Source organism: Prionailurus viverrinus, chromosome C2 (assembly GCF_022837055.1).
Source record: "Prionailurus viverrinus isolate Anna chromosome C2, UM_Priviv_1.0, whole genome shotgun sequence".
Lineage (NCBI taxonomy): Eukaryota > Metazoa > Chordata > Mammalia > Carnivora > Felidae > Prionailurus > Prionailurus viverrinus.
In genome coordinates this window covers 7,325,019-7,348,057 of record NC_062569.1, presented here as the reverse complement: position 1 = coordinate 7,348,057, position 23,039 = coordinate 7,325,019, and the positions used below count along the sequence as shown (strand labels likewise).

General features: G+C 45.5%; 1 protein-coding gene across 2 annotated transcripts; it reads right to left on the bottom strand.

Moving 5' to 3' along the window:
* Positions 1 to 468: 468 nt before the first annotated feature.
* Positions 469 to 20,137, bottom strand: LOC125174923 (caspase-14-like). 2 transcript variants are annotated; one of them, XR_007155602.1, is made up of 8 exons: positions 19,248 to 20,137; positions 17,421 to 17,473; positions 16,069 to 16,218; positions 13,064 to 13,289; positions 12,469 to 12,585; positions 4,000 to 4,109; positions 3,200 to 3,473; positions 469 to 2,423 (listed from the first exon to the last, which is right to left on the bottom strand). XR_007155602.1 is itself a non-coding variant. In XM_047875002.1 (7 exons), exons 1-7 carry the CDS (start codon positions 19,606 to 19,608, stop codon positions 2,322 to 2,324), a joined length of 1,119 nt encoding a protein of 372 aa, XP_047730958.1. In that variant the 5' UTR covers positions 19,609 to 20,137; the 3' UTR covers positions 470 to 2,321. The 2 variants fall into 2 exon arrangements, 1 of the variants encoding a protein (XP_047730958.1); XM_047875002.1 differs by lacking the exon at positions 3,200 to 3,473 and having other exon boundaries at positions 470 to 2,423.
* Positions 20,138 to 23,039: the final 2,902 nt, after the last annotated feature.

The following is a 23,039-nucleotide window of genomic DNA, read 5'->3' as shown; positions in this document are numbered from 1 at the left end:
GCCCCAGGCTTCAAGTCCATCTTGGGCACCTTCCCACCTCCCTCTCTAACCTGACTTCCTCCTTGCTCCTCCTTGACCTGTTTGTCTGGTATCCAGCCATGCCCCAGTCCTCTCCAGGAATCTTACCTGCCATGGCCTGAGCAAATGTTCCAAAATAACTGTTCCCTCCTTTGCCCCAAAGCTCATTCATTCCCTTAGTTAACCGGCATGGGCCCGTTTGTTGAAAGGATTCTGTCTTAGAACTTTTCTCTCTCACTTGGCACTTTTTGTCTTGTATTTTCATGTACTGGAATGTATTTCATGCACTGCCGCATTGCTAACTGGGACTCTGAGCTAGTCACTTAACCTGCCTCAGGAAACGAGCTATTGCCTGTGTTAGCTGCTGCCGTCCCCCTGAAATGAGTCCCTGGGCCTGGAGTCCCAGGATGGCACAGGATGCAAAATGAACAGAGAAGTCTCGCCTGATGTTCATATTTTATGAACCAAGGTGACATTTTAATGGTCTATAAAAAAAAAAAAAAAAGCAAAGTCACATATCAAACATCAAAACTCAAAAGTTTTCAAAATTAAATCACACGTATTTAGACTTGAAAAATCACATTAACTAAAAAGGACACAATTGTCCCCGAAATGGAGACAGGCCTGGAGATTCCGGGTTGCTTCAGTCATCGTGACCCTCAGTCTTCAGAGCATTTTCACCGAACACCTGTATCCTCATACAGGCCCAATGGTCTCACACAACTTCCAGCTTGAACCTCTAGGATCAGGAATAGCCACACCTGCAGCATATTCATGAACAGTTTATTAAGAGGCCAAAGTTCAGGGAAGTCCAGTGACTGGATGAGTTCTCAGCCGAGCCAAATCTCCTTTTATGATGTGGAAACCAGGGTTTAGTATAGTCCAAAGTTACACGAAAAGTGAGAACACAATCACAATGAAAGCTCATCTTCAGCCAGGAGTTGGTGAACTCTAAGTAAACGCTAGTCTACATACAGTTTTCCTTCTGGTGGGATGGGACCCAAGCCGCACCCTAAAGAATGTGTGGTGTAGAGAAAGCACACAGAACAAAGGACGCTTCAGGCAGAAGGGAGAGAAGGAACCATAGTTCATTGTTCAATGAACATAGCCAAGAGCATTCATTCAACATTCATTAACCCACAAGCCTGATTCTGTGAGAGGGGATGCCCGAGGGGAGGACAAATCATCCCGTGTGGTCAAGACCCAGGACAAACGGGCAGTGCAGGCCTGACAGAGAAGGACTTGGAATATTCTCCTAGGGCAATCTGAGTATATTCCGAAAGCAGTGGGGAGTCAGAGGATTATTCACAATGGGATGGGTTTTGTAAAGAGATTTAAGGGAAATGTAGGTTGACTTCCAACTTAGGGAGTTAAAGACGCCACACGACAACCAGCCAGGTGGGGATGGCCGGAAGGTGGACAGATGCACAGAGGTAATGAGGCGAGGTCTGATGAATGGACAAAACAATTAAAAGACAGAGACTAGTCATTCACCAAACATTCATCACATCGCTTCTTATGTCTTAAGGCACCGATGGAAGCTGGGATACAGCAATGAATGAGACACACAGCCTCTGCCTCTTGGAGCTTATGACTGAACTGGAGAGAGATTCGTGGCCACTGCACAGTCCTTTAAGTACAGTGGTGCTAAATGCTGCAGAAGAAAAGCACTCGGTCTGTGAGCACTCGGGAAGAGCTGGCCTAGCACGAGGCCTCGGCGAAACACTTTCCCGTGCAAAGGATGCTTGACCCAAACCCGGAGGGGCGGAAAGGACTGGAGTGGAACAGAGCATCCCAGGCAGAGAAAACAGCATTCAGAGGTACCGCGCAGCAAGGGAGAAGCTGGGGAATGGGTGGAGGGTGGAAACACGAGGCATCGAGGGCAACAAAGTACAAACGAAGACACCCGGGTCAGACTCGAGAATGGCTTACGGAGTCAAAAAGGAGACGAGTCTGGCTGCAGACAACAACATGGGGGAAATCGGGCGAGCCAGGACAGGACTACACAGAGACAGCTCTTGAAGACTAAGCCAAGAAAACGAGGATGAACGCCAGCACCCAAGTCGGAGAGGGTGGAGTGTCATCAGTAAGGGAAGCACATTATAAAAATGGTCCACAAATCGAGCGCCAACTCTACGTGGCCCAATCTTGGGAAAATACACATAAATGCAAAACAAACCGGAGAAGTACAACTGGTGACAGAAATAACCCCAAATGATAACCATTCGAACCGCGCTACAGACGCTCTCTGTTCTTGACACCGTCGGTTACAAAGCAGCCCTTAGCTTTTCATCCTCCCGACGTCAAAAGTACACAGATTTAGTTAAAGTCGACTCCATGACAAGTGACACTTTTATGGGTTCCTCGTGTAGATGAAACTCAGTGTGCACCACTCTGTTATTCACCTGGAGGATTAAAGTACAGACTGTTCAAAAGCCCTGAGCGAAAGCCTTTTAGTCAACCCTACGGCCTGAAATGGCAGAATTCTACGCATTTCGGGAAGCAGCATGCAAATGGCGGTAGAAGGAGCATGGCCCCCCAAGTGCCTGGAATGCAGCTCTCTGGACTCCAGGGTCCACAGACCTGGGTCTGGTCTCGACTTGCCCCTGGGGATGAGTAGGCAAGGGAACCCGCCGTGAAATGAGAGGGTTGCGTTACGTTATGTCCAAAGCACCCCGTGGCCCTATAATCCCAGGGTTGGTTGTGAGCACATCGGCCACCCTTCCACATCACTGGGCCGTGAGGGCCTTTAATGCAAAGGCCCCATCATGCTCATTTATGGATTTTTTTTTTTCTTTGCCAGTGTCTACTCAGCAAGCACTTTAAAAATAAAGGGTGTTCGGTAAAGGCTTAATGAACGTCGGTCAGCCAAACAATTTTTCAGCTAGCCTTAGCTACGATGGATTTCCATTTACAGTTGGCCAAATCTGTCTTTATTATAACATTGCTGAGACGCTGACAAGAAACTGTTTTCTCAGAGAAACTGAGCAATAGAAGATACTCGGGCACATGGTTGGAATGACTGTCAAAATTGTCTGTGGTCCCTCCCTTTCACGTCCCACCCCCACCCAACTCTGACCTCAAATGAGGTGAGAAGGAGTTTGAAGGGCCGTTAAGCATCATATGTAAATGATTAAAATTAAATCTTTCTATTTTCAAGAAACAAAAATAGTTACCATACCTTGGGCAGGTGTGGAGTAATTCATATGTAATTGTGATTAGGGCATGAACTCTAGAAGCACTCTGCCCAGGCTGGGGTGCCAGCTCGGCCACCGACTCGCCCCCATCTTTCACGGGGGATGGGAATCCCAGGAGGTCCCTGAGGGGTGTTGGGAAGCTTAACTGGATTCGTATCTGGGAAGCGCAGAGAATGGTAACTGGCGTGGAGTGAGCCCCGCAATCGATGTTAGCCTCGCTGTTCCTGGGCGCTTCTCTGATCTCTTCTCATTAGCTCTCTGTGGGCGTAAACCTCTCAGAATGAGAAGGAAATTTCTCTTCAATCCTGATACGATAAACTACAATAATCGGGCCATTCTCCGAACTAGGGTTCGTGTGCACATCAACCGCCATTATCGAGCACGTGTTCATTCAGTGAATGTTTACTATGGGCTACGAGCTGGGGAGACAAATGTGAGCTGGAGTCTGTCCTTGGAGATGTCCTAAGGCTCTGCCCTCTCTAGGGGTGCTGAGTCGGGCCAAAGCTGGCTGCCATGGTGGGCTACACAGCAGGCAGGGTCTTTAAGGCTCACCTAACATCCAATGCCCTTCTATTAGCAAGGAACGGAAGGTGTCGTTCTGTTTCCCTCGGCAGGTGGCTCAACCATGTTTTCTGAATGCTACGGTCATTGTAAGTCATGATCGGCCCATCACTTCCAAGCAACTTTTCAGTATCTCTCCTATTTTCACGGGTAAAGCCAACCTCATGAAAATGCTCCGATCAAGTACATGAATGAAGCACGTGTTCACTTAGAATCGACTTACTTTGGTGAAAAAGTCAGCGATGTGCCACTTATTTCCATGCTGTTTAAAGACCTCCGCCATCGCTTCGATCATCACCGAGCCCGTGCGAGGGTGCCGTAAAGCAACGTGATCTACAAAGTGAAAATATTTCATGTGTTTTCCTCCTCTGGTTGCACCGAACTTTTCTTTTACCCATAGTGAAACCTGTAAAATGGTTTTGAACTGAGAATACGGAAGCATTCTTGTATTAATAGGAGTGGGCCCGGGTCCAGAAGAGACACAGACACAGAAAGAGGAAGCACTGAGCCTCCCAGGGGACTCCTGTGACCAACAGCACGTAACCCCTCAAGAGGGCAAGTCTCTTCTATCAATCAATTTTTAAAATAAAACTTTTCAAATATTCACAAAAGGAGAAAGCAAAGTTTAACAAACTCCCATATGATCATCCCCCAGATTCAACAGTTATCATTTTGCCATATTTCCTTCATTTATCCCTTCTTTCTATATCTCTTAATGTTTATTTATTTTTGAAGGTGGGGGAAGTGAGAGAGAGAGACAGAGACAGAGAGAGAATCTTAAGCAGGCTCGCACTATCAGTGCAGAGCCCAATGTGGGGTTCAAACTCACCAACTATGAAATCATGACCTGAGCTGAAATCAAGAGTCAGATGACCAGCCAACTGAGCCACCCAGGTGCCCCATCTATTTTTTTTTTTTTTTATTTCTGACTTTTGCTATAGGATCTTAAACTAAATATCCCCCAAATACATCAGTATAGAATTTATTTTGGGGTCCTCAAAAAAATGTAGTGGAATTGTTTTTATTAGTAGTTAGTAAAAAACACGAAACGTGTCTTTTTTTAGTGTGGAAATTTGATGGGAATATCAAAATCGTACCCTCTGATAATAAATCTAGGTTGGAACAGAAAAAAAAAAACATGGATACACCTTTGCAATCTCAATATAGGCAAAGGTTTCTTAGAACACAAAAAGCATAAGCCACAAAAGAAAAAGATGCCAATTTGGACTTCATCGAAATTAAAAACTTTTGTTTTTTGAAACACGTTATTAAGAAAATGAAAAGCAAGCCATAGTTTGGGAGAAATATTTGCAATACATACCAGGCAAATAACTTGTATCCAGAATATATAAATAATTCTCAGGGGTGCCTGGGTGGCTCAGTTGGTTAAGCGTCCGACTCTTGGTTTCGGCTCAGGTCATGATCTCCCAGTCTGTGAGCTCGAGCCCCACTTTGGGCTCTGTGCTGACAGCACAGAGCCTGCCTGGGATTCTCTCTCTCCCTCTCTCTCTGCCCCTCCTCTGTCTCTCAAAATCAATAAACTTAAAAAAAATTAAAAAGAAAATAATTCTTACAACTTCATAAGAAAACCAACAACCCAATAAAAAATTGGACAACACACATGAACAGACATTTAGCAAAAGAAGATATGTGAGCGGACAACACGTACGGGAAAAGATAATCACTAGGCCTCCAAGAAATGCAAATTAAAACTACAAGGTGATACTATTCTATACCCATCAGACTGTCTAAAATTTAAAAACAGATCAAACCAACTGATAATGAGGATGTGAAGCAACCGGAACTCTCATACGCTGCTGGCGGAAATGTAAACAATACAACCACATTGAAAAAGAATTTTCAACTTGGCAGTTTCTTTAAAAGTCAAACACACCTGCTATGTGAACCAACCATTCCACTTCTTCGTATGTACCCAAGGAGAACAAAAACATATGCCCAAAGATGTACACACGTGTGTTCACAGCGGCTTCATCTGTAATAAGCAAAACCTAGAAACAACTTAAATGTTCAGTAACAAGTGAATGGCTGCGCGCATTGTGTTAACATTGTGTTATATTCACACAACTAAATACCACTCAGAAATAAAAAGGAATGAGCTACTGATATACAAAACGACATGGGTACAACCCGAAACCGTTATGCTGAGTGGAAGAAGACAAGAAGGGAGGGAGGGAGGGAGGAAACCTACATGCTATATAATTCTAGTCCTATAAAATTCCAGAAAATATAATCTAATCAGTGGTAACAGAAAACACAACTGTGGTGACTCAGGGATGGGGATGGAGGTTGGGACAGATTCAAACATGAAGAAACTTTTTGCGGTGATGGCAATATTTGCTTATCTTGATCATGGTGATGGTGTCATGAACACATACTTCCATCTGTTCGAATGGTACACGTGGAATATGTACAGCTCATACTTCAACTATATCTCCATAAAGTTGTAAACAAATCCACAAAACGTATCTGTTTAGTATAGGAACCATACAGCAATTTCAGCATTGTCCCTCTTGGAGTAAATCTGAGTTAGAAGCACCACATCACAATGTTTGACAATCCATCCGGTGTTCTTCAAACTGCAGGTTGCGGCCCAATTATCAGCCAACAAATCAATTTAGCATACTGAAACTGTATTTTTTAGGGGCGCCTGGGCAGCTCAGTCAGTTAAGCATCCAACCCTTGATCTCCGCTCAGGTCATGATCTCATGGTTGGGAGTTCAAGCCCCATGGCTCATCCCATGCTTGGGATTCTGTCTCTCCATCTCTCTGCCCCTTCCCCGCTTGTACTTTCTCTCTCTCTTTCTCAAAATAAATTAATTAATTAATTAAAAAAAATGAAACTGCCTTTTTTGAAAATGGGATAAAATGGGATATAGTAGAAAATATTAAAGTACACCAATGCAGCAAGGGTAGCTATAATTTATAAAACTAGTGTGTTACATGTGTATTTATACTTTTACATAAATATATGTGATAGACTATAGTGAAGTGTAGATTTTATCAATTCTAATATTGAAGTTTTCTGCCCCCCCCACTTAGGCATCTCTGAAATCTGGATGTGCTATATAATCTCTTCCATGTCACAGAGTAATTAATTGGTAGCTCCCTGAGGACACAAAATAATGGTATGTCTTACAATCAAGGCATTAGATTTGATGCAACACAATAGCTCTTTCTTCCTGTAGGTTGTGGCAAATAACATTTGAAAGCCTCTAACCTAACATGGTCTGCAACCCCGTGGAGGATGTGCCAGTCAGCAGAGCGAAAATCAGTGTAGCTGCCAAGCATCTTATTAAATGAAAGATTATACATTTCTTGGCACTTTGAAAATAATCAGCTATTGTCGTCCATGGCCACGGGTTCAGTCCTCAGGACAGACTCTAGGCCACAAAAAAATGAGTCCGATGAGTAAAACTGGAGAACTTTAGACTCGGGCTGAAAGCTAGTGAATTTCCGCAGATTTACCAAACAGGGTCAAATTAAAAAGTCATCAGGACCGGGATTCCCCCAACATTGCATTAGATGATGACTCTGGCCATAGAACAAGAGCTCCAATCACTCACAAGACTGAAAACAAGCAGCCAATGAACACATGAACACCTTATAGCTTCTCATATATAGGTGAGATGGCTTGGTCACAGGCCAGGAGGGACAGGCTCTAGAACTCACAGGGGTCAGGTAGCTGCTATAAACTTCAACGGTGAACTAGATGTCGGAAGCCCGAATTTTGTTGAAATCTACTTTCTAAAAGAGGATAACTTTAAAATGTTTTAAATCCACCTTTTTTGCCCTCGATCTTAGCCAAAAGTCAAGCCGTGATTAAATCCATTGTTTGAATAGATAATACATTCAAATGGTTCACAATTCATCTATCAGTAGATGAGTAGATAAAAATATAGATGTATATTTATCTTACATGGACACCCATGCGCACACACACACACATATGCACAAGAGAATATTACTCAGCCATAAAAAAGAAAGAAATCTTGCCAACATGGATGGACTAGAGGGTATGCTGCTAAGTAAAATAAGCCAGACAGGGAAGACCTGCCATATAATTTCATTTGTATGTGGAATCCAAAAAGCAACAAAAAATGGACTCAAACACAAATGGTTCACAATTCAAATTTTAAAAGGAATCCAGCAAAGTCTCCCTCCCGCCTCATCCCACGCCCAAGAAATCAAACTCACGATCTGTGAGATCACAACCTGAGCCACCCAGATGCCCCACAGCTGTCTTATTTTCATTAACTGTTGCATTTGAAACTTCACCATGATGATTCTTTTCAACTGCGGCACAGTATCCTACAGTATGAATATACCACTCCCAGTGGCTTTTAGATTCCTGCCCCTTCATTTGCCCCACTAAGCAACTTCAAAGGAGTGCCCAGAGTAGAGTGCTCGACTCAGCCCCATTCATCACTTTCCTGGTATTAGCACTGAAAAGTCCAGTATCCCGGGAAACCCCTCCATCTCAGGCAAACTGGGACAGTCGGTCATCTTGTCCATGTATATACATGTGCAGGAGATTCCTCTGGGCAGAACATCCCAAACTTTCTCAGTTCATGGTGCCCTTAGTGTCTCAGTAATTTTTTCACAGCACTCCTAGGCCAAAAGAAATACCTAAGAGATCCATTTACTAAAGTAGTTAGTTCCAAGCTCAGTATCAATATCTTAATAGCTGGGACACCTGGGTGGCTTGGTCAGTTACGTGACTGACTTTTGATTTCAGCTCAGGTCATGGTCTCACAGTTTGGTGCATGAGATCAGGGAGGGTCTCTCTCTCCCTCTCTCTTTTTTTTCTCTCTCTCTGTCAAAATAAACACTTTTTAAAAAGTTACATGTTGGGGCGCCTGGGTGGCTCAGTCGGTTGGGCGGCCGACTTCGGCTCAGGTCACGATCTCGCGGTCCGTGAGTTCGAGCCCCACGTCGGGCTCTGGGCTGATGGCTCGGAGCCTGGAGCTTGCTTCCAATTCTGTGTCTCCCTCTCTCTCTGCCCCTCCCCCGTTCATGCTCTGTCTCTGTCTCAAAAATGAATAAAAAAAACCGTTAAAAAAAAAAAAAGTTACATGTTATAATGTGAGGGATACAGTAAAAGCAGTACTCAGAGGGGATTATTTGAAAATGCTTATATTTTGAGGACGCCTGGGTGGTTCAGTAGGTTAAATGTCTGACTTTGGCTCAGGTCATGATCTCACAGTTTGTGAGTTCGAGCCCTGCGTAGGCCTCCGTGCTGGCTGCTCAGAGCCTGGAGCCTGCTTCAGATCTGTGTCTCCCTCTCTCTCTGCCCCTCCCCTACTTGTGCTCTGTCTCTCAAAAATGAATACATGTTAAAAAAAAATTTTTTTTTAATGCTTATTTTTTGAAAAGAGAGACAATAATGAGCCAAGTATCTAACCAAAATAGTCAGGAAAAGAAGAGTAGAAGAAACCCCCGAATGAAGAAAAATGGAAATTTTAATGAAAATTTATGAAATCAAAATTAACGAAATCAAAAACCTATACTAGAGAGAATGAACAAAACCAGAAACAGGTTCTTTTTTTTTTTTTTTTTTGAGAGAAAGAGAGAGAGGGCACAAGCGAGCAAGGGGCAGAGAGAGAGTGAGATTGAGAAAATCCCACAAGGGGCAGAGAGAGAAGAAGAGAGAGAGAGAGAAAGAGAGAATTCTACTCAGGCTCCGAGCTGTCAGCACAGAGCCCGACTCAGGGCTCGAACTCACAAACCGTGAGATCATGACCTGAGCCGCAGTCGGATGCTTAACCAGATGCTAAGCCCGGCACCCCTAAAAATAGGTTCTTAATGAAACCACTGGCAAGACTGATCAAGATCAAAAGAAGGAAGCCACAAATATTAGAGATAAAAGGAGCATTACTATAGACTTACTGGACATTTCACGTGATTAAAGATACAACGAACCCTATGCCAAGAAATAATTTTTTGTTTTTCTCCCACGGAGAAGCCAGTTTTCCCAGCAGTACTTATTGAACAGCCCATTCTTTCAACACTAATTGGTGATGGCTTGTCACATACCTAGTTGTCCTGCATATCTGGTTCTGCGTGTACATTCTCTATTCTATTCTAGTGGTCTGTGTATACATAGAATTTTTATTATTGTTATATACTAAGTATTCTTTTTTTTTACTGTTGATTTATTTTTGACAGAGACGTAGAGACAACAAGCAGGAAGGGACAGAGAGGGAGACACAGAATCCAAAGCAGGCTCCAGGCTCTGAGCTGTCAGCACAGAGCCCAATGCGGGGCTCGAACTCACAATCTGTGAGATCATGACCTGAGCCAAAGTCGGATGCTCAACAGACTGAGCCACCCAGGCGTCCCTATATCCTAAGTATTCTTATGTCACAACACAAGTTCTCTCAAACATCTGCATAGGTCCCTCTCTCATGTCCCTCAAATGTCCACACAACAATCAGCTGCTCCATGGGGACACCTCTACACATCTCTTTTTTAAAACGGCCATCTCCACTCCTCTCCCTCGACACTCCCTATAACCATCATCCCTGCATTATTTTTCTCCATAGCACTTATCAGCATTTAACATATTTTATTTTATTTTATTTTATTTTATTTTATTTTATTTTATTTTATTTATTTTTGGTAAACATTTCACTGAAAGGGAACCATCCCATAGCAAAGTGTGCAAAGCCTTAGGGGTACAGAAGAGCTCCATAAACTTCCATAAAGTGAACACACCCCATAACTAGAAACATCTAGAAACAAGATGATGCCGGCATTCCAGAAGTCCCCTCCTTGCCCCCTCTGGTCATTACCACCCCCAACACTCTGCAGCCCTGAGGGCAAACAGTATCCTGACTTCTAACACCACAGATTAGTTTTGCCTGTTTCAGAGCTTTATATAAATGGGATCGTAAAGTAGCACAACATATAGTTTCTCTCTGTGTTTCTCATCTGTCTCCCCCACTAGCACAGAAGCTCCGTGGAGGCAGAGAGTTTTAGTTCTTCTGTTCAATACTGAGTCTCTAGCCCTTAAATGTATATACAGTCCAGCAGTCATAAAACTCATTCGTTCCACAAAACTGGAGCATGAGGTTTCTCGCCTTGACCCTGAACTGTTCCATAATAATTCTGCAGTTAGTTTATATCAGGAGCTCATCTCCTTTTATCGCTGACTGGTAGTCCACGTGGGGCACACCGGGATTTGTTTATTCGCTCACCTGTTGATGGTCACTTGGGTTGTTTTCAGTCTTTGGCTATTTCAAATCAAGCTGCTATGAACTTCTGTGTGCCAGTCTCTATGAGGCCACATGCTTTCATCTCTCTTGGAGAAACAACCAAGGGGTGAGATCTTTCGTCTAACCCTAGTGGGGAAGTTTCTCGCATCTTACCACTAAGGATGGTTTCATTTTAAGTGGTGGCCCTTAGTTTCCTTTGCTTGCATTTCTTCACTCACATTTTATATCAAATTCCACATAGAGATGGAATATATATATATATATATATATATTTGCAAGCTACTTTAATCGTCTTCTCAAGTCAAGATAAAGCAGTGCCTGGGTGGCTCAGTCAGTTAAGCGTCCAACTTCAGCTTGGGTCATGATCTCGCAGTTCATGAGTTCAAGCCCCATTATCGGGCTCTGTGCTGACAGCTCAGGGCCTGGAGCCTGCTTCAAATCTCTCTCTGCCCCTCCCCCACTCGCATGTGCTCTCGCTCTCTCTAAATAAACCAACAAACATTTTGTTTTTAAATAACAATAAGCCTAAAAAAAAAAAAAAAAAAACCTAAAGAAATGTCCTGGACCCCTTAATTCTATCGCTCCAACATTTCTGTTTCCCCTCACAAGTGAATCAAGTCCACCCTCGCATGCACAGATTCTTTTGGACTTTAACTTATTATCAGTAATAGTATTAGTAACAATGATGATAATATTATTAGCAGAACATATTAGTAATAATAGTATCTAATTTCTTTTTTTTTGTATTCACTATGCCATTAATTATGATAAGCACATCTGCTTTATCGAATTCAATTTATATAACGTCCCAAAGACATAAGTGAATTCTATCATTCCTGTTTTACATGAAGAAACTAACATAGCTAGCAATTAAAAAATACTGAAGGTCTCCAATATACTAAGTGGCAGAACTAGCTTTTGGGCCAAGATCTTTTTCACAGGAGAGCCAGCCCTCTCATTCACCATGCAATACTTTGCTCGGGGGCCTGTGCGTTCCTGGAAGAATGATCTGCTTCTTTTGTTGAGAGATGCCAACCTGCCATCTCTAAAAGTGGGAACATTTGCAAACGGAGATGGAGAGGTTAACAAAATATTCTCCTTCTAGATGTCAATTTGTAAGGCACAAATAATTTAAGGGAGGCCTGGGTGGCTCAGTCGGTTAAGCATCCGGCTTCAGCTCAGGTCACGATCTCACGGTCTGTGAATTCGAGCCTCACGTCAGGCCCTGTGCGGACAGCTGGGAGCCTGGAGCCTGCTTCGGATTCTGTGTCTCCTTCTCTCTCTGCCCCTCCCCAACTCACACTCTCACTCTCTCTCTCTCTCTCTCTCTCTCTCTCTAAAAATAAATAAATAAATAAATAAATAATTTGAAAAAAAAGATTCTGAGAATCATCACGAATAACTTAAACCTTCTGGAAGAAAGTGTGTGTCACTGGCATCTACCCTCGCTGTCTCACCTGCCTGGGTAGGATAGATGATGAAGTAATCACTGAACGTGGGCAGCCTCCTCTTCTCAGATACGTCATCAGACTCCATGGGTTCATCGTCTGTCTCAACACCATTATCTCTTTTCTCTATTTTTTGGAGAACAAAAATACACACTACAGTAATGCGCCATTGACACCAGGAACCCTTAATCAACGTCCCAACAAGCTTGCACCTCCAGAAGAGGGAGGAATAGCCACAGAAGCTACGGAAGTCGGATATCGGCCCCGCAGGTCGCCTGGCATCACATGGACGGCGGGATGGCCCTTGGAAAGTGCACACATCTCTCGCAGATCTGAGGCTCCCTGGCCTACCCCATGATGTGAGTGACTGGGACCATTCCTCAGCCAGAGTTAATGATTCCATCCCAGGTAAGTGTCCCTTCTGTCCCTTCCTCCCAGCCCCAAATCTCCAGTACCCCACACAACTAAAGTCACATCAGCCGAGGGGCCTCTGATCGTAAACAAACAAACAAACAAATAAATATTTGTAACTTCTTTTTCTTTTCTCAGTCATCCATATGAGAATGCCCTAGACACAGGACTGGACCAAGAAGTCTCCACTCACCTCCTCTGCAGGCCTGAATTATAAAGATCTTTGGTTTCTCTTGAAGTGCCGGACAATTTTTATTATTAAACATTTCAAAAATGTCCTCCAGGCTGACTCTCTCACCATCTTTCATCTTAATAAAGCCTTTCTCCCCGTGGGACATAAGAGTAACAAGGCAACAGCCAACATCATCCTTAATTTCATTGAGTCCATCCCGAAATGATGATATTTTCCCAAGTAACTCCTGTAAAATAGGATCACATATTCAAAATAACTGGAGGGAAGTAAAATCAGAAATGCTGGAGATGGTTCTTTTCAGTAGGCAATCCGAGGATATGACAAATACGAAAATAACTACATCTCAGGCAGGGTTCGTATGAGGTAAATATCAGTTCCTGAACTTGTCCCTTCCCTTTTGGCTGCTCTCAGAATTCCCGTAATTTCTGTTTGTGCCATTGGTTCTTGTTGAACAGAATTAGGGCATTTCTGATTCTCTACTGCAAAAAAACCAACATAATGATAGCTCCCCAAAGGGTTAGTGTATGTAAATTTTATATTATTAACTTATTCTAACATATAAAGTTACTGTTTTCTAAAATTAATGCCCTCAATAAGCTAGAAATGGAAGGGGATGGAGGGATCTGCCAATAATATACACCTGCCAGAACCTATGGAGAGGCGTCATCAGAATCGAGCCCCCTAGAGAGAAACGCAAGACGGGAATGGCGGCCATCACTGCTCCCGTCAACCTTGCAGCCAAGATTCCAGTCCCTTCAATAAAGCATGTAAAAGTGAAATGAAGTCTAAATACGGTAAACAAAGAGCCAAAACTCATTTTTTACACATATCATGACTTTCTAGAAATACGAAATAATCAACCAAGTAACTACTGGAACCAGAGGCCAGTGAGCTGACTGGATACAAGATTAACTCACAAAGATCGAAGATCCTCTCCCCCCACCCCCCACTCCGGTTACCTGGCAACAATCTTTTAAACCCCATAACAGAAAAGGGGGTCCCATTCAGGGTCACACCCAAACTAGGACAATACCTAGGAATCAACCTAAATGAAGAAAGGATAAAGCTTTAGGGAAGAGGCGACAATAAACCATGACATGCCCACGCTTCTCTTAATACTACTGGTTTGCTGATTCACTCCAAATGAATCTCAATTCAATGTCATGGCAATCAAAATCCCAAAGGGTTTCAGTGGAAATTAACCAGATTATTCTCCAGGTCACAGAGGACAGACAATCCTCCAGAAGAGCCAAGCATATTCATAAGAAAAAAAAAAAAGACAGAAAGAGAGAGACCGAGAGAGAGAGAGAGGAGGGATAGCCCTATCAGGCATCAAAATGTCCTTAAAAATCATGGTGAATGAAACAGGGAGATACTGGCTTAGGTATAAACAAATATATGAATGGAATATTTTAGATTCTAGAAACCAATCGAATTATATATGGGAATTTATTTCACAATAAAGGCAGAGTTTTAAGTATGTGGGGGAAGGACACATTATTCAATAAATGTTGAGACAACAGACTATCCATCTGGACATAAGGTGAGGCTTCCTACTTCACACTGTTCCAAAAATAAGATTCCAGAGTAGAAAGGAAAACCTTAAGCTATAGAGAAAAATAATTTAAGCATTTTCTAAGTTGGGAAGGCACGGGGTTTAATCAAGACACAAACAACAAGAAGCTGACAAGAAAGACTGACAAGTTTGCTCACAAAAAAATTAAAAGACTTCCATATGACTTAGGACAACAAAAAATCAAGTCACAGGGTAAGAGAAACATATTTGCAGTACGTTTTGTAAATGAGTAATATCCAGGAAAATAACTATAAGAACAAGAAAAAGACCACCCAGTAGGAGAAAGGGCGAAGGAAGACAGAACAGATCATTTACAGAAGGAAAAAAAATGGCCAAAGGATGTTTAACCAAACGAAGAATCGGAAAGACAAAACTCCGAACAATGAAATACTTTTGCCAGTGACATTGCTAAATATTTATAAACGTTGCCAGGATGCAGGAAAAGTAGCCACTTAAGACCCTGAGGAGCATCAACTAAAAGAACATTGGCAGCTTCTGCCATCTGAATGAAAAGGACAGGATTAAAAACCACGCAAATGAGGAGATTCTGGTCCAATCCTCGGGGAAAGGACATTCGGGGCCAGAAAGTTCTTTGCTGCGGGGGCTGTTCTGGCCATTGTAGCACCCTCCAGTTGTGACAGCCAGAGATGGCTCCAGATATGGCCAAATGAGGGGGACAAGTCACCCTCAGATGAGAACCAGATTTAAGGTAACAAGTAGCAAGGGGCAGGATTCCAGCCGAGGCAGCCTGTGTGGCATCCACAACCCCATGCTATGCTGTTCCTTGACATTCATTAGCAGTGACTCCTGGGATCTAAGAAGGGCTTTCCTATGTTACTGTCCCTAAATAAGGGCAGGTCTAAGTCATGTCTCAGCTAAGGTCAAAGAGATCAAATGGAGTTCCCACCATCCTCTTCCACCTTATTTTTTTCAGTACAATCTAGTTAAGTCACAACGCAATTCTGCCCAGTGCTATCGGCTCCCTCCCCACGCTTCTCCCAGGGTTCCAAGTGAGTCCCACAAAGACTCATGCTGCTGGAATCCCTCTGGCCTGCCTCCTGATGACCTCTCAAAGGGGTTTCCTTGGTCTTTCCTGCTCCTAAATGCTCTGGAACTTGCCTACTCCAGACTCCGCCTTGTCCTTGGCCCCCTCGCCCATCTTGCCAAGGATGCCTTCTGGGGTTCCCTTCCCTCTTCAACTGCAGGGCCCTGGCCAAGACTGGAGCCCAAGAGGTCCCTGCCTGACTGGAAGGGGAGGTAGGGTATCGCACACGTAAAATTACAAAAGCATCAAGAGTTTTATCAGGACACACATGTCATTGAGCAGCAGGTAGGTCCTGATTCTTACCAGGTGTTAAAACCCAATTTTTTAAAAAAGAAAGGAAAATTGGAAGATCCAAGTTAGGTTCCTCATTGTTTTTATTTTTACCATTTTGTTTGGATCGATGCACGAAGTATGCTCAAACTGGCATTGGCCAAGCCATTCGGTCATTAGCATGACGTCCCGGTGAGCCCCGGGTCTGTTCTTCTCCACACACATGAGGAAAGCCTTCCGCTTGCCACTCAGGTCATAACAGTCCTATTTTCCAGGAAAGTCAACAATAATTAAACCAAACCAAACCCATAAATCCAAATGTGTCATAGATACAACATGAGTTTCTCTAGGGATGGATGGTGAGGTTTCCCAGTTTGGATCAGGGATGCAACACTGATTGTCTCTCTTATTAGTTATGGAATGGGGGTGGGGGGAGTCATGACTTGATTTATAAGCCTTTCAAATATCTTCCTCAGACTAGGACTAATAGGCCAATCTCAGTTTTAAATTCCTACGTATAGCTAGAGTATCAGTTTAAGGAAATATGGCGGACAGAGGAAACGGTAAATGACCACACCAGGCTGCAATCATCAAAATCCAGAATGTGGGGCATTCTACAGACAACTTGGTTTCTTTAATAGATAAATAACAAGAAAAAAAGGCTAAAGAAAGAAGAAGCATCCTAAGTTAAGAGTCTTAAGGCACAAAGCAAACAACTGTAATTGTGTAGGCCCTGCATGAATCCGTATCCTGATTCAAACCACCCACCTGCAAAAGACATAGGAACGAGTCAAGGATATCTGAATGCTAACCGCCTCTTTGCAAACATTAAGGAAGTTGTTTTTAGGTAGAATAATGGTATTGTGGTTATGTTTTGCAAAACCTCTTTCTCCTGCTAAAGATTCAGAGATCCACACGAAAGTGTCCGTAGATGAAAGGGACATGATTATCTGGATTTGCTTCAAAATAATGGGAGCGGGAGCAGACAAAACAAGATTGGCTCTATGTTTCTAATTTGCTGAAGCAGGGTCATAAGTACGTTGGGCTGGAGTTGGGGAGATTCGTTTATCTATCCCACTTTACCATTTGTTCAAAATTTCCGCAGTAAAACTTAAAAAAACCAAACGCTAGAACCAGCAATGTACGTAGTCGTCCAAGGCCATACAGCCAGGCATTGAACTTCCATTGAAGTTGCCTCACTTTTCTTGACTTGTCAAACAGAAATAACAGCAGTTCCTACCTTGTTGGGTTAATGCACGCACAAGTGGTTGTAACTGGCTAAAGTTTAGCTTCCACTCTCCTAACAAAAAGCAGTGAGATATGACCGCTTGAGAAAACCATACAGATAGTCTTTAACCAACAAGAACAGCACACAAAAAAATGTTAAAATGGCAGTTCAAGCGGCTAAATAAATACCATCTTTCCTAACCAGTGTGCGGTGCTGGAGTGAGAGCAAAAATATTTACCAGTTCGCCATCCACACAGTCATAGCTTCTCTTTAGAATCTTTCTTGGAATCTCTGCATGAATTTTCATGAAAAGAGAATAAAACAGGAAAAACACATTATTATTTTCCCATTTTTTAAGTTTTAATCAAGATCCACTGTCATCCCTACTAACAGGAAGTTCCTCCCAAGGAATTCTGTTGCCTCTTACGTTTTGGGGGTCCAGCAGGCTTCAACCTCGCTTTAGAACAGGTTCCCTGGATTATGAACACCTTCCTGCAAACTCATGAGGCTGGAAACTTAAAACAGGCTTCCCGTAGGCCGCAGTGGGATACAAGGGCAGGAAGAGCCAGGCCAGAGATAAAAAGGGACAAGGTCTAACTGACATATTACTGCACATGTACTTCCTGGAGAGGAGATTAAGACATCAATAAAGGGAAAATTGAAGTAAAGGAACTAGGCATTAAAAAAAAATAGGGGCGCCTGGGTGGCGCAGTCGGTTAAGCGTCCGACTTCAGCCAGGTCACGATCTCGCGGTCCGGGAGTTCGAGCCCCGCATCAGGCTCTGGGCTGATGGCTTGGAGCCTGGAGCCTGTTTCCGATTCTGTGTCTCCCTCTCTCTCTGCCCCTCCCCCGTTCATGCTCTGTCTCTCTCTGTCCCAAAAATAAAATAAACGTTGAAAAAATAAATAAATAAAATTTAAAAAAATAGCATAATCTCTTAGCATTTAATTCCAACATTTATTGGGTGCCTACAGGGTAGAGCCATAATATTGTGTAGGTTGGATGACTCTGGAAGAAAAAGCCCACTTTGCCGCAAACAGTCTAAAGAGGTGATAGCAAAAGTGATACATGACCAACGAACCTGGGAGGGACGACACAAGTGCTTTGTAGGTGCAGTGAAAGCAGGGAGAGTCAAGGCTCCACAGGGCCAGTATTCTGCCTGTAGGCCATGTGTGGTGGGCCATTACAGTTGTGATGCATTACAAATCTGAACAAAATCAGCAACAGTAACACACCCAGAAGCTCAATCGGATCATAGGCATGCCGATGGCAGAGGTCACCGACGGTACATTTTACTGTCGCTCCCATGTAAGTGGCTCCCATGTAAGTGCTGCTTCCTCTCTCTCCTCTCTCTCACATACGTATTATGTACACATCCGTTTATCAAATCGGGCCGGGGGGGGGGGGGGGAGCCCCACCTCCCTCAACCTGCTCCATACTACATTTCTTGATCATAAGCCACATCTTCCCAGATTGACGGCAAATGGTCTCATGGTGTGCAAGAAGAGCCACCCCTTCCATAAATACACCCCCTGGAGGTGTGACAGTGGGGTTTCCAACACTGGGCTTCTCACTGCATCATTTGGAAACCTCCCACATCATAATCTCTTGAAGGTAGTCGTTAACGAAGCATCTCAGGGCTGCTGCTGAGTCGATCTGCTCTTTGAGCCGACCCCCAAAATGTGCTCGTAAACCCTGATGGCCGCTCTTCGACGGATCACTCGGATTCCGCGCCTGGGGATGGCGATTCTACGGGCTGCTTCACCCAAGGTTCCCACCTCCCACCGCGCGTCACCTGGGTCCTAGGGCACCCGCCAGCCCCTGGCTCCGCTAGCCTCCGCCCCGCGGGCTGCCCGGGAACCCGCCCCCAGCCCCGGCAGCCCCCAGGTCCCCCGGACCTCTCCCCCCGGCCCGGCTGTCCCCACTCTCACCCAGGCTCCGCCCCTCCGCCGGCCGCGCACCCGGGCCCCGCCCCCTAACCCGGCCGCCACCACCCCGCCCCCCATCCCGGCCGCCGATCCGGGCCCAGCCCCCAGCCCCGGCTCGCGGCAGCGCCCCCGCTCACCCCGGCGGTCGTCGTCTTCCGCGCTCTGCCAGCGCGGCAGCAGGTCGGCGCGGCGCAGCTGCTGCAGCACCTTGATGAGAACGCGCGACACGGCGGGCAGGTAGTAGTGCTGGGCCAGGAGACGGGCCAGCCCCGCCTTGCTGCCGCCCTCCAGCTCCAGCCGCAGGGGGCTCACGCGCGGCCCCTCGTCCACGGTCTTGAGGAGGACGCGGAAGTGGCTCAGCTCCCGCGGGGACAGCAGGTCCAGCGTCTCTTGCACGCGGCTCTGCAGCTCCTCCACGGTCGGCGTGATCTTCGGAGGCGCCTGGCGGCCGTCGGACCCCCAGCGCCAGCCGCTCCCAAGGCTCGTCGCCATGGCCATCCAGAGATGCTGCAGCGCCCGGGCCGGAGGGGCCAACCGCCGAGGTCTCAGCCCCGCGGGCCGCGCACGCCTCCCGTTTCTCCCTTTGTTTTGTAAAACGGAGGCGTTTCCGCTCGTCTTAGCTACGGCCGGGCGGGCTGGCGGCGGCGACCTGGAGATCCCGCCAGGCTTCCTCTGCGGCCCCGCCCCTGCCTCGAAGCCCCGCCCCCACCCGCCCGTTCCCGCTTAACCCTCGGAGCCCGGGTAGGGAGGGCTTGGTGGCGGGGGCTCCTCCGTGGTTCTCCGCCGTGGCTGCGCGTTAGGGTCACCTGGCTAACTAACTCCTCGAGCTCAGGCCACGGTCCCGGCTGATTACATTCGAATTTCTGGGTGGCAGACCCAGGCATCAGCCGTTCTGAAAGCTCTTCAGGTGAGGGGCGCCTGGGTGGCTCCGTCGGTTGAGCGTCCGACTTCGGCTCGGGTCATGATCTCGGGGTCCGTGAGTTCCAGCCCCGCGTCGGGCTCTGTGCTGGCAACTCGGAGCCTGGAGCCTGCTTCTGATCCTGTGCCCCGCCCCTCTCCGCCCCACCCCTGCCTGTGCTCTGTCTCTCTCTGTCTTTCAAAAATGAATAAACATTAAAAAAAAAACATTTAAAAGCTCTTCCGGTGATTCCAATGTGCAGCCTAGTTAGATCCGGAGTGTTTATCAGCTACCGAACCCACTGGCTGCACTTGGACGCTGAAATAACACCTAGAGGCTATTTGCCTGGAGCCAGCTTTCATTGGAGAGGGAGAGGTGAAAAAGGTTGAGGCTTGAGAATTTGAAGTCAGCAAGAAGTTGGAAATGCACACTGCTCAGCCTGGGAGTCGTGGAAGGGACATTGCCTTGGGGAGCAGATCTCAGCTTGGCAACGGCCCGTTACTGTCACTGCTGCTCAGTTCCCTGACTTGCTGGGGACCTCAGGAGCTCACTCTAATTGTGATTTGCCTCGAAATTACTTAGCCTGTGGATCTGGTGAAGGAAACTCAAGACCTTGTTTGCATCCCGATTCTAGTAAGCCAACTGTAAAAACTCCCTTTTTAAAAAAGATTTTATTTTGGGGGCACCAGGGTGGCCCAGTTGGTTAAGCCTCCAGGCTCTTGATCTCTGCTCAGGTCATGATGTCATGATTGGTGAGATTGAGTCTTGGATGGGACCCCCATGCTAACAGCTTGGGGCCTGCTTGGGATTTTCTCTCTCCCTCTCTCTGCCCCTCCCCAATCACAGGAAAACACTCAGGTGTGCTCTCTCTCAAAATAAACTTAAAAAGATTTTATTTTTCAGTAATCTACACCAACTGTGGGGCTCAAACTCACAACCTGGAGATCAGTCTAGTTCCACAGACTGAGCCAGCCAGGTACCCCTAGAAAGTCCTATTTGAGATCATTGGAAATGTGAATATGGGCTGGGTTTTGGAGGACATGCAAAAAATTTGTTAGCGTTTTCCAGGTGGGATAAAAACATTGTAGTTATGTAAGAAACATGTCCACTATTTTTAGAGCTGCAGATTTTTAGAGATGAACGATGGGAAGGGTGAAATAGCCTGATGTCTGAAATCTGCTTTCATAAAGGAGAAAGTGGAAAGACAAGAGTGGCAAAATCCTGATCGTCGGTTTTCATCTCAGTGATTCGAATGAAGGGCCAATGTACCATTTGCCCTACTCTGTGTTTGCTTGTTTTGTTTAAATATTTTGTTTATATATTTATAGAAACTGAATGTAACAGCAGCTTGAAATCTTTGCTTCTGTCCTCTTTGGGCCCATATGCCTTACTAGGCCTTATCTGTAGTGGCCAGACAAGTGTTTGCTTCCACAAAGCTCTGCCTCTAAATAATTTGAAGTCTGAGGCAGCCAAGAACAAGTCAACTTGTTAAAGAGGCACTGGGCAGAGTTTCCAAAGCCAGCTGAGACTCACAAACTTTAATAGCTGTGACAGACTGCAGGAAAGACAAATTCTTGGGGCCTGGAATATGCAGATGTCCAGGACCACATCCCTCTGGAATCAGGGTTAAGGGCAAATTCCAGTTTTACCCCATGTTTAGAGAAAATTAGACTGTTCCTCCAAACCTCATTTGCCCCCAAAGAACAAATGAGCATGGAAGGGGCCTCTGGTGGCCAAAACTCACCAACCAAGTAGAAGGTGAGCAAACTGGGGGGAAGCCTGTACCTCTGGGCCTCACCTCTGCCCCTCCCCTCCCAGGGGCTCTTGGCAGGTCCCCCACTGACGAGTTAGGCTCCCCGGGCCCAAGATGAGGGTCAAAGATGACCCGAACACCCTAACTCAGGACCCAAGTTCTTAGGAGGCAGACACTATACCTAGGCCTGTAGTGACTGGCCTGCGTTCCATTCCTGTCCCAGCACACATCTGTCCTACGTGACCTCCTACTTTCCCCAGCACAGGGCCTCCCGCACCTAGGTCACCAAGCCTTGGTGGCTTCAGGGTCACTGAGATTAGGATCCTCCTCTGCCCTCTCCCACACTCCTCCATTATTTTGAATAGGATATTTATTTATTTATTTATTTAACGTTTATTTCTGAGAGCGAGAGAGACACAGCACAAGCAGGAGAGGGGCAGAGAAAGACACCGAATCCAAAGCAGGCTCCAGGCTCTGAGCTGTCAGCACAGAGCGGCCATGGGGTTCGATCCCACGAACTGCAAGATCATGACCTGAGCTGATGTCAGAAGCTTAACCAACGGAGCCACCCAGGTGCCCCTTGAATGGGACATTTCAACCTAAAGCCTAAAGTATAAACATCATTAAATTTATACGCATCACAGGTTGAATTGTGTTCCTATGAATGTGATCTTATTTGATGATGGGTCTTTGCAGATATAATCAAGTGGAGGTCCTTCTAGAGTCGGGTGTGCCCGAATCCAGTTACTCGTGTCCTTCAAAGAAATTTGGACACAGAGACAGATGGACAGACGGGAGGCTTTGTGGAGACGGAGGCAGATTGGAGTGACGAGTGTCAAGAATTGCCAGCAACCACCAGAAGCCACAACTGTCCTCCCCTAGAGCCTTCAGAGAAAATTATGTCCCTGCTGACACTTTGATTTGAAGACTCTTAGGCTCCAGAACAAATTTCTGCCAGAGGCTACCCAATTTCTGGTCACTGGTTGTGCAGCCCCAGGAACCTACCACAATGCAGCAGAAACATCTGCTCTTTTAACCCTCACCATCGCCCTAGGAGGTAGGGAATATCCCGATCCCTGCTTTACAGGAACAGTTGCAAAGTGTGTCTAAATAAGTAGAGAACCAGGCTTTCCATCTGGGCCACCTAGGTCACAGCCCGTATCCTTAACCAGGAGACCAATCTTCTTTCTGCTGTCTGGATAAACGTATGGCTCCTTCCGAAGTTGAAAAGTTGATAGAAAAGCCTGGGTACCCAACTCGAGTGGCTACAATAAATAA